This window comes from Drosophila busckii, chromosome 3L (genome assembly GCF_011750605.1).
Source record: "Drosophila busckii strain San Diego stock center, stock number 13000-0081.31 chromosome 3L, ASM1175060v1, whole genome shotgun sequence".
Classification (NCBI taxonomy): Eukaryota; Metazoa; Arthropoda; class Insecta; order Diptera; family Drosophilidae; genus Drosophila; species Drosophila busckii.
Window position 1 is genome coordinate 16813620 of NC_046606.1, and position 12420 is coordinate 16826039.

General features: G+C 44.3%; 8 protein-coding genes across 10 annotated transcripts; 4 read left to right on the forward strand and 4 right to left on the reverse strand.

Annotated features, from left to right (window-relative positions):
* Positions 1-1204: 1204 nt before the first annotated feature.
* Positions 1205-2303, forward strand: LOC108598623 (ubiquitin thioesterase OTU1). The gene has a single exon (XM_017985321.1). It carries the CDS (start codon positions 1258-1260, stop codon positions 2278-2280), a length of 1023 nt encoding a protein of 340 aa, XP_017840810.1. The 5' UTR covers positions 1205-1257; the 3' UTR covers positions 2281-2303.
* Positions 2304-2405: 102 nt separating this feature from the next.
* LOC108598624 (protein Asterix) lies at positions 2406-2946 on the reverse strand. Its single transcript, XM_017985323.1, has 3 exons — positions 2803-2946; positions 2654-2734; positions 2406-2591 (listed from the first exon to the last, which is right to left on the reverse strand). The coding sequence occupies exons 1-3, from the start codon at positions 2944-2946 to the stop codon at positions 2502-2504; spliced, it is 315 nt and encodes a 104-aa protein (XP_017840812.1). The 3' UTR covers positions 2406-2501.
* Positions 2947-3086: 140 nt separating this feature from the next.
* On the forward strand, positions 3087-5370 carry LOC108601157 (pentatricopeptide repeat-containing protein 1, mitochondrial). 2 transcript variants are annotated; one of them, XM_017989088.1, is made up of 3 exons: positions 3945-3985; positions 4084-4992; positions 5056-5370. In XM_017989088.1, exons 1-3 carry the CDS (start codon positions 3983-3985, stop codon positions 5353-5355), a joined length of 1212 nt encoding a protein of 403 aa, XP_017844577.1. In that variant the 5' UTR covers positions 3945-3982; the 3' UTR covers positions 5356-5370. The 2 variants fall into 2 exon arrangements, with proteins under 2 accessions (XP_017844576.1, XP_017844577.1); XM_017989087.1 differs by having other exon boundaries at positions 3087-4992.
* Positions 5371-5398: 28 nt separating this feature from the next.
* LOC108601158 (EKC/KEOPS complex subunit TP53RK) lies at positions 5399-6123 on the reverse strand. The gene has a single exon (XM_017989089.2). It carries the CDS (start codon positions 6085-6087, stop codon positions 5404-5406), a length of 684 nt encoding a protein of 227 aa, XP_017844578.1. The 5' UTR covers positions 6088-6123; the 3' UTR covers positions 5399-5403.
* A 96-nt stretch (positions 6124-6219) lies between these two features.
* LOC108598588 (charged multivesicular body protein 2b) lies at positions 6220-7029 on the forward strand. The gene has a single exon (XM_017985282.1). It carries the CDS (start codon positions 6294-6296, stop codon positions 6930-6932), a length of 639 nt encoding a protein of 212 aa, XP_017840771.1. The 5' UTR covers positions 6220-6293; the 3' UTR covers positions 6933-7029.
* Positions 6976-8185, reverse strand: LOC108598587 (dehydrogenase/reductase SDR family member 4). Its single transcript, XM_017985281.1, has 3 exons — positions 7873-8185; positions 7418-7820; positions 6976-7361 (listed from the first exon to the last, which is right to left on the reverse strand). The coding sequence occupies exons 1-3, from the start codon at positions 8109-8111 to the stop codon at positions 7056-7058; spliced, it is 948 nt and encodes a 315-aa protein (XP_017840770.1). The 5' UTR covers positions 8112-8185; the 3' UTR covers positions 6976-7055.
* Positions 8186-8603: 418 nt separating this feature from the next.
* On the forward strand, positions 8604-10690 carry LOC108600290 (ganglioside-induced differentiation-associated protein 1). Of its 2 annotated transcripts, XM_017987761.1 has the most exons (4): positions 8604-8877; positions 9479-9854; positions 9916-10377; positions 10599-10690. In XM_017987761.1, exons 1-4 carry the CDS (start codon positions 8758-8760, stop codon positions 10610-10612), a joined length of 972 nt encoding a protein of 323 aa, XP_017843250.1. In that variant the 5' UTR covers positions 8604-8757; the 3' UTR covers positions 10613-10690. The 2 variants fall into 2 exon arrangements, with proteins under 2 accessions (XP_017843250.1, XP_017843249.1); XM_017987760.1 differs by lacking the exon at positions 10599-10690 and having other exon boundaries at positions 8608-8877; positions 9916-10560.
* A 113-nt stretch (positions 10691-10803) lies between these two features.
* On the reverse strand, positions 10804-12306 carry LOC108600289 (fat storage-inducing transmembrane protein). The gene is made up of 2 exons (XM_017987759.2): positions 11597-12306; positions 10804-11535 (listed from the first exon to the last, which is right to left on the reverse strand). The coding sequence occupies exons 1-2, from the start codon at positions 12132-12134 to the stop codon at positions 10829-10831; spliced, it is 1245 nt and encodes a 414-aa protein (XP_017843248.1). The 5' UTR covers positions 12135-12306; the 3' UTR covers positions 10804-10828.
* Positions 12307-12420: the final 114 nt, after the last annotated feature.

The following is a 12420-nucleotide window of genomic DNA, read 5'->3' on the forward strand; positions in this document are numbered from 1 at the left end:
TATAAATTAAAACAACACATCTACAGCACACAATGCAAGCTCAAAAAAATTGCGTGTGTTTTTTTTTTCTGTATCTCTCAACAATAAATTTGTTTGGACTATTAAATGTGATTTTAGTGTACCACGCAAGCGCGACTCTCCAACGTGTGGAAAAATAAAAACAACAACAAAAAGATGGAAATAAAAAATATTTAAGGCAAACCAAACTATTTTGTTAAGACCGGCTTTTGTTGTTGCTATTGTGATGGTTATTGGCTTCATTGTTGGGCTAGTCGAGCTACGAATGGGCTTTGTTGACTGACATCTTGCTGTGGTTTTTCGCTAATATGTGTTTCCTTGATTCTGAGTTCTATTTGACTTGGCCATTAGCTACTGCCTGCCCTCTCCCTTACTCCTATTCGCCTACACCCACCCTAAATGCTTATTAGCGGTTTTCAATGGTCGTTTGACCTCAAATTGATTATACAGATACAAAACTATCATGGAAACTGCTGTACCCGGCTCTACTCTGAAATGCCAAAAGAAATGTTTATCAAAGGTAAACACGTATGTTCTTCAGTAAATACCCCACTTCAAGGTCGACGAAAAAGATACTTAGATCTTGCTCGCTTAAATGAAACTCACATATTGTGCTAATGCTAATTGCTTAACTTGCAACTCACTTTGTAAACATAAGCTGAAAGCATATACATATATTTACGCAAAGTTCAAACATGGCGCGCTCTTTGGCACATTAAATAATGCTGTTAAGATACAGAAGTTACCGATAACTTACACGATAGGTTGTGTGCGCTCGATAGCTCGAACAGTTTCTTTTTAGAAATATAGCATAAAAACAAACTGAAAATGGAATAAGTAAGATTATGGGTAAAACATACAATGGGCTACTATTAGAAACTTATGTCAACCCGCTCACATTTGGAAAAACTGTTTCCCCTTTGGCTATTGTTTATTCAGTGTCACTATCCATTTGAAATTTGCATTTTACTGAGTTTGTAATGCAGAATATGTTGCCAACTTCGGTTGAAAGCATATTTTTATAATTACATTATTTACAAAAATTCAATTATTTATATTTATATAATTAAATTTAGCGCGCCCAAGTGAGTGGCCAGGAAAATACGCGGTGTGGTAACATGTGAATGGCAATTTAAATCAGCTGTTTATTAACTTTTTAGATTATCAATTGCATCGGCAATTATTCATTTAATACATTTTAGGCAAAAAGAAGAAGAGGCGAAGCAAAAATTGTTAAAAATGTTAAAAATTAAAACGAAAAAAGGTCAATTCATTGTCAGCGGTCTCGATGAGAACATAACATTGGCAGAGCTGCGGACGCGAATCGCGCAGACGACGGACATACAGGAGTCGCAGCTTCATGTGCTGGTGGGCTATCCACCACGTCCACTAGACCTAAGTGGGGACCAACAGCAGCGCAGTTTGCATGCAGCGGGCGTCAACAGCGGTGATACTTTAATAGTGGAAGAGAAAATGGCGCCAGCGCCGACGCCCACGCCAGCACCTGCTGACGACTATGAGGATGACGAAGCACTGGCGCGTCGTTTGCAAGCCGAGGAGGATGCTGCTGAAATACCAGACGAAGTGATTCACAGTGGTATGAGCAATGGCATTGCGCCAGCTCCCGCGGAGCCAAGTGGACCTTGTGGCGACTTTAATGGCATACTTTTGAAGAAGGTGGTGCCAGCGGATAATTCGTGCCTTTTTACTAGCATACGCTTTGTGTTGAACGGTAAGGTGGATAACGAGGGCAGTGAAATGATGCGTCACATCATTGCCCAGGAAGTGTCCGCCGATCCGCAACAATATAATGACGCCATGCTAGGCAAATCCAACGCCGACTATTGTGCCTGGATCCAGAAGGCCGACTCGTGGGGTGGCGCTATCGAGGTATCAATACTATCCAACTATTACGGCATTGAAATCGATGTTGTGGATATACAGAACGCCATTATCAATCGCTTTGGCGAGGACAAAAACTTTGGCCTACGTGTCTTCCTGCTCTTCGATGGTATACACTACGATCCGCTGTATATGGAAACAGCACAGAGCACTTCTCCAGCTACCATCTTCCCCGTAGAGGAACTTGGAGTTTATCAGCAAGCAGAGCAGCTGGCCAATGAGGCCAAATCCTCACGTCAGTTCACCAACGTGGACAAGTTCAATTTACGCTGCATGCAGTGCGACCTGCTGCTTGTGGGCCAAGCTCAGGCCCAACAGCACGCCAAGGCCACGGGTCATTCCAATTTTGGGGAGATTTAATACGTGGTGATCTTCGCGATCATTTATATTTTGGCTTTTATTCTTTTTGCCTATTACATACTCATCACATAGAGCCTTCACTCAACTTGCCGAGTCTTTAGTCAAATTGTACAAATGAAAACAAATCTTTCGTAAATTAATTTATTGCAATTTTCCAACATTACTGAACCAATTGTCATTTTTAACTTGGATCATAATAAAGTTCATCATTATTATTTAAACTATGAAGCCCAAGGCGGTGTCATTGCGGCGGGATTCTGCAGATACGACATGACCACAGCGCTAACACTCAACATAAAGGAGGAGAGCACCTGAAATGTATGGTTAAGATCAGTCAGGCTGACTTCTGCCAGTGGGACGAAAATAAACTAACCTGTTTGGCATCATCACTTGCACGTTTACTGGCAAAGCTAATGCAGGAACAGTAGAGAGCAAACCAAGCGCACCATTTAAGCTGACGAAAGAAACACAAGTTGTTTATGTATTGGTGTATATGTGTGCGTTTAACAGTTTACAACCCACCTTCATCATTAGTCCACACATGGAGAATATCATGCCGAGTATATTCATGTAATCCGGCATCATGTCTTCATTTTGTCCTGGATTTTTAGCTGCCTTGTAGCGATTAATTTTCTCTTTGCGTCGTGGATCCACCGTCATATTCATTTTTAAAGCAATTTAATTGATAACAATTAAGTGAAAAGTAGAAAATTTACGTGCCAGTGCAAAATGGAATGTCAAGTGTTGCCACATCGTTCGTTAAGCAGCTGAGTATCTCTGTATGCCCGTTGTGTGAATGGCAATTGGGATTGCAGTGGCGGCATGATGTTTTGAAACCGCATTAAATTACATAAAAATAAGTGAAGATTGCAACAAATATCAATGGCATTGCGTTTAGTGGGTCTTAGCTTAAGACCACATCTGCAGAGGCTGTCCAGGCAGTGTATGCCAACTGTGGCGCAAAGCCGACTGTTGCACGTGCGTGTGACGGACCAAGACGCCGGCCTACATGTCAAACGTGAAGCAAACAGAAATACAAGAAATCCATTCTTAGAGCGCGCAGAACATGAGGAAGCAGATGGCCTGCAGAGAAAACGTGAGGGCAGAAGAGCTGAGGAAGCAGGACACAAACAGAATGTGGTTAATAAATTTAAAAGTGCTCGGAACGAAGCAGTAACAGCACCTACAATAAAAGCTAAAAAGGAACCTACGTTGGATTTTGGTGATCCCGATAGCTTTGGCCATGCTAAGAGCTGCGAGAACCAAGTGGAAGATGCAGGCGATGTGCAGGAAGAACAGTTTCTCAGCAGACCCACGCGTCACATTAAGAAACTGCGCACGAAGGAGTACGCAAGTCTTATTAAGGAACATCTAAACGCACAGAGAATAAACGAAGCCATTGCTGTGCTGGAAGTGCGTATGCTGCGCGAGGAACGTGTCAAACCAGATAACTATATCTACAATCTGTTAATCAGCGGATGCGCGAAGGCGGGCTATACGCGCAAAGCCTTTACTCTCTACACGAAGATGCGCCAACGTGGGCTTAAGATAACTGGCGGCACTTACACCTCACTCTTCAATGCGTGTGCAAATGCGCCCACTCATGTTGATGGCCTGGGAAAGGCCAAGGTACTGCGAGAGCACATGCTGGAGAAGGGATATGAGCCCAATTTAAAGAACTACAATGCCATGATCAAGGCTTATGGTAGGTGTGGTGATGTACAGACAGCATACCAATTGGCGGATGAGATGCTGGAGCGTGAGTTGCCACTCAATGCTGACACTTTCAACTTTTTGCTGCAGGCATGCGCCAGCGATGAGCAGCATGGATTCCGACATGCACTGTTAACGTGGCACAAAATGCTGCAGCGTGGCATAAGCCCGGACTACTATAGCTTTCATAGCATGTTGCGCTGTGTGCGTGATTGTAACTTTGGTGACCTGGCAGCCATGGAGGAGGTGCTGCGACAGCTAGCGCCAGGTGTTACCAAGGGTAAACAACTAGAGCTGCCCGCAGAGCAAGCCAACCAAAGTCTTCAACTCCCAGCCACTGACTCCAAACAGTTGGAATTGTCTACGTCGGCTACCAGTGAACTGGAGTTACCAAACCTACTGTTGCCCAGCCCGAAGCTGGGCAGTCTAGTGAGTCTAGCGGAGGTGCATCGTCCACATGAGCGTTTTCTGCTCCTGGGTGGACTCACAGGCTACCTAGAGTTAATGAAGCGTCATAACATTACGCCAGATATACAATGTTTTACAACCATGCTGGAGGTGATACCGCCCACAAATGCTGCAGAGAAACAGCTGCTCAGCTTTGTTCGCCGCATTGGCCTTAAGGCTGACATTGACTTCTTCAATATACTAATCAAGCAGCGTTCCATGCGTTTCGACTATGACAGCGCACGTGAAGTGCTGAGCATGATAAAAACCGCTGGACTGCATCCAGATATTGTAACTTACGGCGTGCTAGCTTTGGGCTGTCGCAGTCAGGAGCAGGCGCGTGAGCTACTGCAGCAGATGGAGGCAGAGGGCATAAGAATGAACATGGCCATTTTAGGCGCCATGTTGCGACAAGGCTGCGCACAACGTTCTTTTGCCTATATCAACGAGATAATGCAGCTGAGCCTGGAGCAGGGCCTGAAACCCAACGAGTCCTTTTTGCGGCATTTGCACAACTTTCACAGAGGCTGCGCCCGAGCCATAGATGCTAGGGTTAGTTAACAGTACTGCACAAAAAAAATTGCTTAGTATTAATATATACATAACATCCCACAGCATCCTTCAACCAAAACAGACGCTTATAAAAAGGGCCACCACAAGTTTTGTGATAAGTATCGTTTATTCAAGGAGGAGCATGGCCTGACTGGTCTGCAGGTAGAGGATGCCGTGGCCAAGCTTAAACAGCGTCCCTATGCTCAATACCAGCAACAATCGGTGGATGGACTGGAGCCGAACAAACATGAGCAAATTAAACGCAAAACCAAAGTGCGTAAATACATAAAGAAAATCAAAATACACGAGCTGCAAGATGATCCGCCCAGAAGCATAGTCTCGCCCACTAGGAGTATAGAGTAATAGTAGCTTTAGTTGGAAAAGTTTTATTAAAATATTTTTGTTAAATATTCAACCCAACATGGTGCGTTTACGTCCACGCGCGCGTACTTCCTCGAATTTGGCCAACACCGCTGCTTCATCCTGACCACAGTGTGTACGATAAGCCTGCAGTATATGCTCGAAGAGGTAAGGCTGCTCACTGTGCGTGCTTAGTAAGGCACGCTCCAGCACGTATAGATCCACGCCCTTATCCTCGGTAGCTTGGTTGTAATGACTCAATCCGAAGTCGATAAAGATTATATCATAGCCATCTTTGGCATTTGCATTTGGATTAATCAACACATTTGAAGTAGTCAGATCACCGTGTATAATATTTTGCGAATGCATTTGACCAATAATAGAACCTAGGCGCGAGCACAGCTGCTCCAATGTCTGTTGCGCTTGCTCCGATTTGCTATCAGCCACAGTTTCTTGTATATACTGCTTGGCAGTTTGTGCGTTTTCAAAAAACTCCATGTACAACTTGTGAGAGTTAAGATCCGAGTGTAGTATGCGTGGTGTCAGGATGCCGGCGGACTGGCAGCGTCCAACGGCCTTTGCCTCCGCCTTCATGCGTTGCCGCGTAATTTGTGCATCCAGGTCGGGATGGCGATACTTTTTGACAAAGCGCTCCTTTATCAGGCAAGGCTCACCCTTGAATTCGCCCAGATAGAGCCGTCCCTCGGCGCCTTGCTTAATTATGTCCAAGCTCATTGTTATTTCAAAACAAAATCATGCGTGTAAACTGGTTCAACTTTACAGCACTACACATTGTCATTCACAGCGCAGCGTAAACATTTAACTGTCTGTAATCAGCTGTTGCTGCTTTGTTTTTAAATTAAATTAATAATTAAAGTCTCAGAAGTGATTCATCTTTAGAAAAACCCGCAGAACCCAGACAGAACCTTTTTTAATACAAAATGTTTAACAATATATTTGGCAAAAAGCCTACAGTAAAGGAGCAGCAACGTGAAAATGATCGCAGCCTGCGCAAGGCGACGCGAGACATTGAACGCGAGCGTCGCAAGCTGGAGGAAGAGGAAAAGAAACTGATGACGGAGATTAAACGCAATGCAGCCGCTGGTAACAATGATGCTTGCAAGATTCTGGCCAAGCAGCTGATCGAGATACGCAAACAAAAGTCTCGTAGCTATGCTGCTGCGGGCAAAATCACCTCCATTGGGTATCAGAACAAGAACATGGGTGCCAACATAGCGCTGGGCGAGGCCATGGGCAGCACAGCGAAGGCTATGGCCAGCATGAACAAGGTGATGCGACCAGAGGCCATAGCGGGCACCGTCCGCGATTTCCAGCAAGCAAACATGCGCATGGAGATGACAGACGAGATGATAAACGATACACTAGACGACATGCTGGACGAATCCGGTGACGAGGAAGAGTCCAACGGTGTGATCAACAAAGTGCTCGACGAAATTGGCATTGAAATCTCAGGCAAAATGGCCAACATACCAGCTACAGGCTCCAGCGAATTTGAGTCAAGTGGCAAACGCACCGAGAAGGATATTGCCGATCAGCTGGCCAAACTGCGTTCCTCTTAGTTATTAATATCCCAAATCCCAAAAATATTGTGCACGTACAGATTTTGTAAACAATTTTGTTATATATCTAGGCTATAAGAAGCGTAATCCATTAATATATGTATGCTTGTTTAAAGAAACGTTTTAAAGTCGCGCCGACATGCCACCGGAGGCGACAATGGACTCGCCTGTAATGTAGCCTGCATCCTCGGAGACTAAAAATGAAACAACGCCTGCCATTTCCTCGCTGGTGCCCAAACGTCCCATCGGTATTTTTGACAACGCCGCTTCATTGGCGGATTCATTCTCGTACAGAGCTTTAGAGAACTTGGTGCGTATTATGCCTGGCGCTAAACAGTTAACACGTATGCCCTCCGGCGCCAGATCCTTTGCTGCTGCCTTGGTCAAGCCAATCAGCGCAGTCTTGCTCACCGAATAGGCACCTAGTAGCTGTCGGTAAGCGGAAATTGAGCAGCTTTTTGTAAAGATGTATGCCGTGCACTTACCTCAAAGGCATCGTAGCCTGCAATGGAGGATACAAACACAATGCTGGAGCCCTGCTGCTGGCGGAGATATGGCAGTGCTTCCTTGGCCAGCAGATACGAGCTTTTCACATTCACATCAAAGATCTTATCCCACACCTGCTCATCGCATTCTAGCACGCCACCGACGGCGGGATTGGTAGCCGCATTGCTGATCAGTATATTCAGCTTGCCATATTTGCTGATAGTCTCTTCAAAAAGTTGCTTGCGATCCTGTGCCTCGCTCACATGGCACTTGAGGCCGTGAACATTGAGATTAAGCTTCTTTAGCTCTGCCAGCGCATTGTCCACGTTCTGCTGCTTGCGACTGCTGATCACCACAGAAGCGCCATCCTCAGCCAATCGCTTTGCAATAGCAAAACCAATGCTGTCAAATAAACAGTTAGCCTGTAGCTCAGCAAAGGAGCAAAGGAGCTCACCCATCTGTCGAGGCGGTGACCACGGCAACTTTACCAGCTAAACGCTTCATGCTGTTGACGTTCGAACTTTGACTGCTTGACAATCGCTTATGGCAAAGATTGTGGCCCATAAGCTTGTCGCTGTTGTTGTTTTGATTTCTAATCGTGAGACTTTGTACTGAGCTTCCAGTCAAAGCGGCAGGGCTGTTTATATTCAACTTATGCGCTCTGCTAGCCAACTGTTTACCCAAATGTAACATATTTTTTAAATAATTTTCTAAAATGTCTAAAATGTAAATTAATTGCGCTTGTTCAATTGATTTTTTGCGCGCTTGTTGTCTGCTAAGCTGCGTATATTTCCAATGGAAATATTGTTTATTTGCAACAGCTGTGAGAGAGTTTGCCGTTCACAGCTAAGCGTTAAAGCTTCAAAAACGCGCGCATATTTAAATTTTAAGTGACCCAAAGTTTGTTTAGAGCATGCATATGCTTATGTTTTTGTTGCCTTCACACAATAGATAAGTTAAGTGAAGTTCTAAGTAAACAATACCTTCTCACGCACTAAACAGTAGCGATGGCGTAAGCATTATAAACAAAGATAAAATATATTAAGTAAATAACTGATATGATGGCAGTGCATAAGCATCGTCAAATCAAAAATCACAAAAGAAAAAAATAGCTTCAACAATATTAAGTTTGTTTGCTCTCAGACGAAAGTGCAAATTAATGGGCAGCTCAAGCTCAATCCATCAACTCAGGCCTTTTCGTTAGTCGCGTTGCGTAGTTTGCCGTGTGTAAATCGCATACCGAAGTCAGACTCTATTAATTTCACTAGCAAAGCATGTGATAATAAAAAAAACATAAAAGCATTTGAAAGTAATACAAAAAATATACAAAAGCATAAAAATGAGCCAGGCTAATGATATAGCCCCTGCTCCGCCCACGCCGCAGGATTTTAAGGCTCCTGTATTTCAGGATGATAAACTAGTGCTGTATTTTCATCCCTATAACTTCTACTCGCAAAAAGTTAGTGTGTTCGCGTATGCTAATCATGTGATTACGAAAAAAATAAATAACAACATTATTTGCTCGAAATTGTGCATCAGCCGAATGGCGCGAAATTACAAAAGTAATCGCCATAATTGACAATCTGTCTCTCAACTATTCAATGATATTTACATTGTAATAGCTGTAGTCTGGGTGTGCGAGTGTGTTTTTGTCTGATGCCCACCCACTCGCACTTGTATCTCACCTATTGCCCTATTCACATTGCCCTTGCGTTCAGCTTAAGTGCATTCGTGCTTGACGGGGGAGTTTCTATTTAGTGTGTGTGTTTAAATCTAAAAGGGCTTTCCATTCGATCGTAAAGCATCTTCTAAATATATTACTGATATAACAGATCCTTATTGTTTTGACAGACACCTTAATAAAAAACAAAGTTTTAATGCAATCGTAATATATCTGTAAGCTAGAATTAAAACACATTCATTATTAATCCCTGTCATAATTCTATTTAAATTCATGATAAAAACGTGACTATCTGGTTAAACCATTAGCTGTAACCGCGGTTATGTAGATGCTATAAATACCCACGACATACTTTAAGTTTTTCATAATTTATTTTTAGGTACTGCTAGTGCTCTATGAGAAGAACATTGAGTTCACGCCATATATTGTGGATCTGTGCAATGGAGAGCAGTATGCCAACTGGTTTTTAAATCTTAATCCCAAGGGAGATGTCCCCGTGCTGCAAGATGGTGCCTTTATTATACCAAACTCCCTGCAGATCATCAACTATGTCGAGACAAAATATCGCGGAGCCAAGCATCCACTACTGAAGCCTTATAGCCCAGACTCACTGGAGTATGAACAGATGATGGTGTTTGAGCGTGCATTGACTCGCCTGCCCATAGGTGCCCTGAGCCTGGGCTCCTTTCTACACGACGACCTCAAGCTGACGCCCAAGGCGCCATTCATAGGTCCAGTACGCCAGTCCTGCCTCAGTAAGCAGCTAGACATATTTAGATAGTTTTAATTTTATTAATTGTTGTTTCACACTTGCAGAAAACAATGACAAAGTGCTGGAGTTGCTGCGTCGCTCCTTGGAGGAAGTTGATGCCAGCAAGGTTGCGCTGCAGCAAAAGTTACAACTGCAGCTGCAACGTCGCGATTTGGTCGCTTCACGCGAAAAATTTCAGCGTGTACTAGATGCAGTGCGTCAAGTGCTGCTCTATGTGGAGCAGGAGCTAACACGTCAGACGCCGCGTCGGCAATGGCTAACCGGCGATGAGCTGACCCTGGCTGATATCAGCTTGGGACTATTGCTGCAGCGGCTCTATCAACTGGGCTTTGAGCACTACTACTGGAGCTTTGGAAAGCTGCCACTGCTGGAAAGCTACTTTCTGCGCTTCAAGCAGCGTGAGGCTTATCTGAAGGTAATGCCTTCTAGTAGCTTCGAGATACTCCGAGAGATGTGGAGTATGACGCCAACCAACTACAAGCTGGGCGCAACCGCCGGCGTCTTGGGTATGGCCATGTTTGCTGCCTTTGCGCACAAGTAGTTAAGGGTAAATGTTTAGTAGCAGCAACTACTCAGCAAAAGTAGTACATTTTCAACATTGTAATTCAACATAATAAATTTTTCAAAGTCTTTGGTAAAGTAGTTCCTTATACTAAACATATGCCCAAGTATACACTATTTCCCGAGAGAACGTGTTAACAAATTTGATTTATTGTTATTGTTAAAGTTGGGCACATATAAACACAAACAAATGAACGCTTAGAGCTACAGCTGGTGGATGGAGAAGAGAGCATGAAAGAGCGCTTGTGAAGTATGAACAAAGGTCGAGTCTATGAACCTCATCGTTGTATATTCGTCGTATATACTTATAAAAAATCATTTTGGTATAAAGCTAGCCTCAACCGGTTACAACTATTTAAATTCCAATTTTGCTTCAATTTTCTGCTCTGCTCACGTTCAACTTTCCATGGCAGCCGCTTGCAGATCTCGTTCCTTGCGCTCCCGCTCAGCCTGCACCAAGCTGGCGGTTTTCACATTCGTATACAATGGCATGCCCATGAACTTGGGTATCTGCTGCTGACTGCTGGAGGAGGGAGCACTCTGCGCGCCATTGGGTAAATTCGTTCCTCGCTTACTGGGAAAACTGTCGCGATGATGATGATGCTGCGCAGGCTGATAATGATGTTGTTGATAGTGGAACACGCCTTGTCCAGGAGCTTCGGGCAGCAAACCAGGCGTGGGATACCAAAAGCGATAGGTAAAGTACCAGGTGAGTATAGCCAAGATACCGCTGACCACCTTCTCGATCATGCGATGATAGTAAAGCATTGTGCCCACCAGCATGATGTCCCAGAGCAGTTGCAACGCCGCCATACCTATGAACAGCGTGCGTATAATGGGCGTAAGGCGTGTGTAGAGAAACTGTAGACTTCGCATTTGCTCTTCGTTAAGGTTGCGCAGTGGGTTGCTAGATACTTGCTCCGACACGCTGCGATTATGTAGCTCGTTACGCAGATGCTCCTTGATAGTTTCCCACTTGAGGATAGGACGCGCCTCTTCAATCAGCACAAGACTAGAGTGAATGAGTATGAACGCGTGGCCGGAAATGTCAAAGCCCTGCCAGAGATGTCCGGCCTTAAGGCAACTTGACTTGCTCGCATAGCCTAATGGTAGAGAATGAAAATGTGAACTTTGCAAAAGTGCAGTTGGAATGGATAGACTGACCTTTGGTAGTGCAGCGTCCGTAGGCGGTTTCTACAAAGTTAAATAGCTTTGTCCAGAAGAACCAAAAGAAGGTGGCAATCACAATGCGTGGAAAGTGATGGCGCAACATACGCTTCATGTCACCACAGCTAAGCGTGTAGGCGGATAGCACCAAGAATGGCACCGCGAAGAGCAGAGTCCAGCCCCATCCCACCTTGACAAAGTACAGATTAAACAGATTGTCAGACCGGGCAAAGTACGTCTTCGGAAAGGGCAGAAAGTCTCCTACAAGCGAGATCAAAAATAAGCTGCCCAGATAAAGCGCCACTTTTAGATCTGTATTGAAAAAGATGGTTTTCTTGCACAAATGTATAACGCCCATGACCAGAATCTCGCGTATACTGGTGGGCGCTGCCGTGGGACGTGTACCACGTGCCTCGGCGCGTGTAATGTCTGGTCCACCAGGCCGAAAATTCATGTTCGAGCTGCTGCTGCCCCCGCTGCTGCTGGCAGTGCCAGCGCCCAAATTAGGGCGCAGCGGACGCCGTTTAGTGGCCATGTTGTTGTTGTTATCGTTTTCGTCGTTTGTTTTGCTGCCGTTTTTGGTTATGGAACTTGTTGCCCTCAAAAAGGTGAAAGCCAAATCAAAAACTTAGTAGGCAAGAGTCAAAGTTCAAATTCCAGAAAGAATCTTGGCAAGTACTGCGCTTTAAACTTTTTAATTTAATGCACTGTAGCGTGTAAATATAAGTTTAGTTATTATATTAAAAAAGTATGCGCACAATTTTTAATTTTGTCTTCCGTCATGTTTTGACCAAAAAAAATAGCTCAGCTGTTGCTTCAAC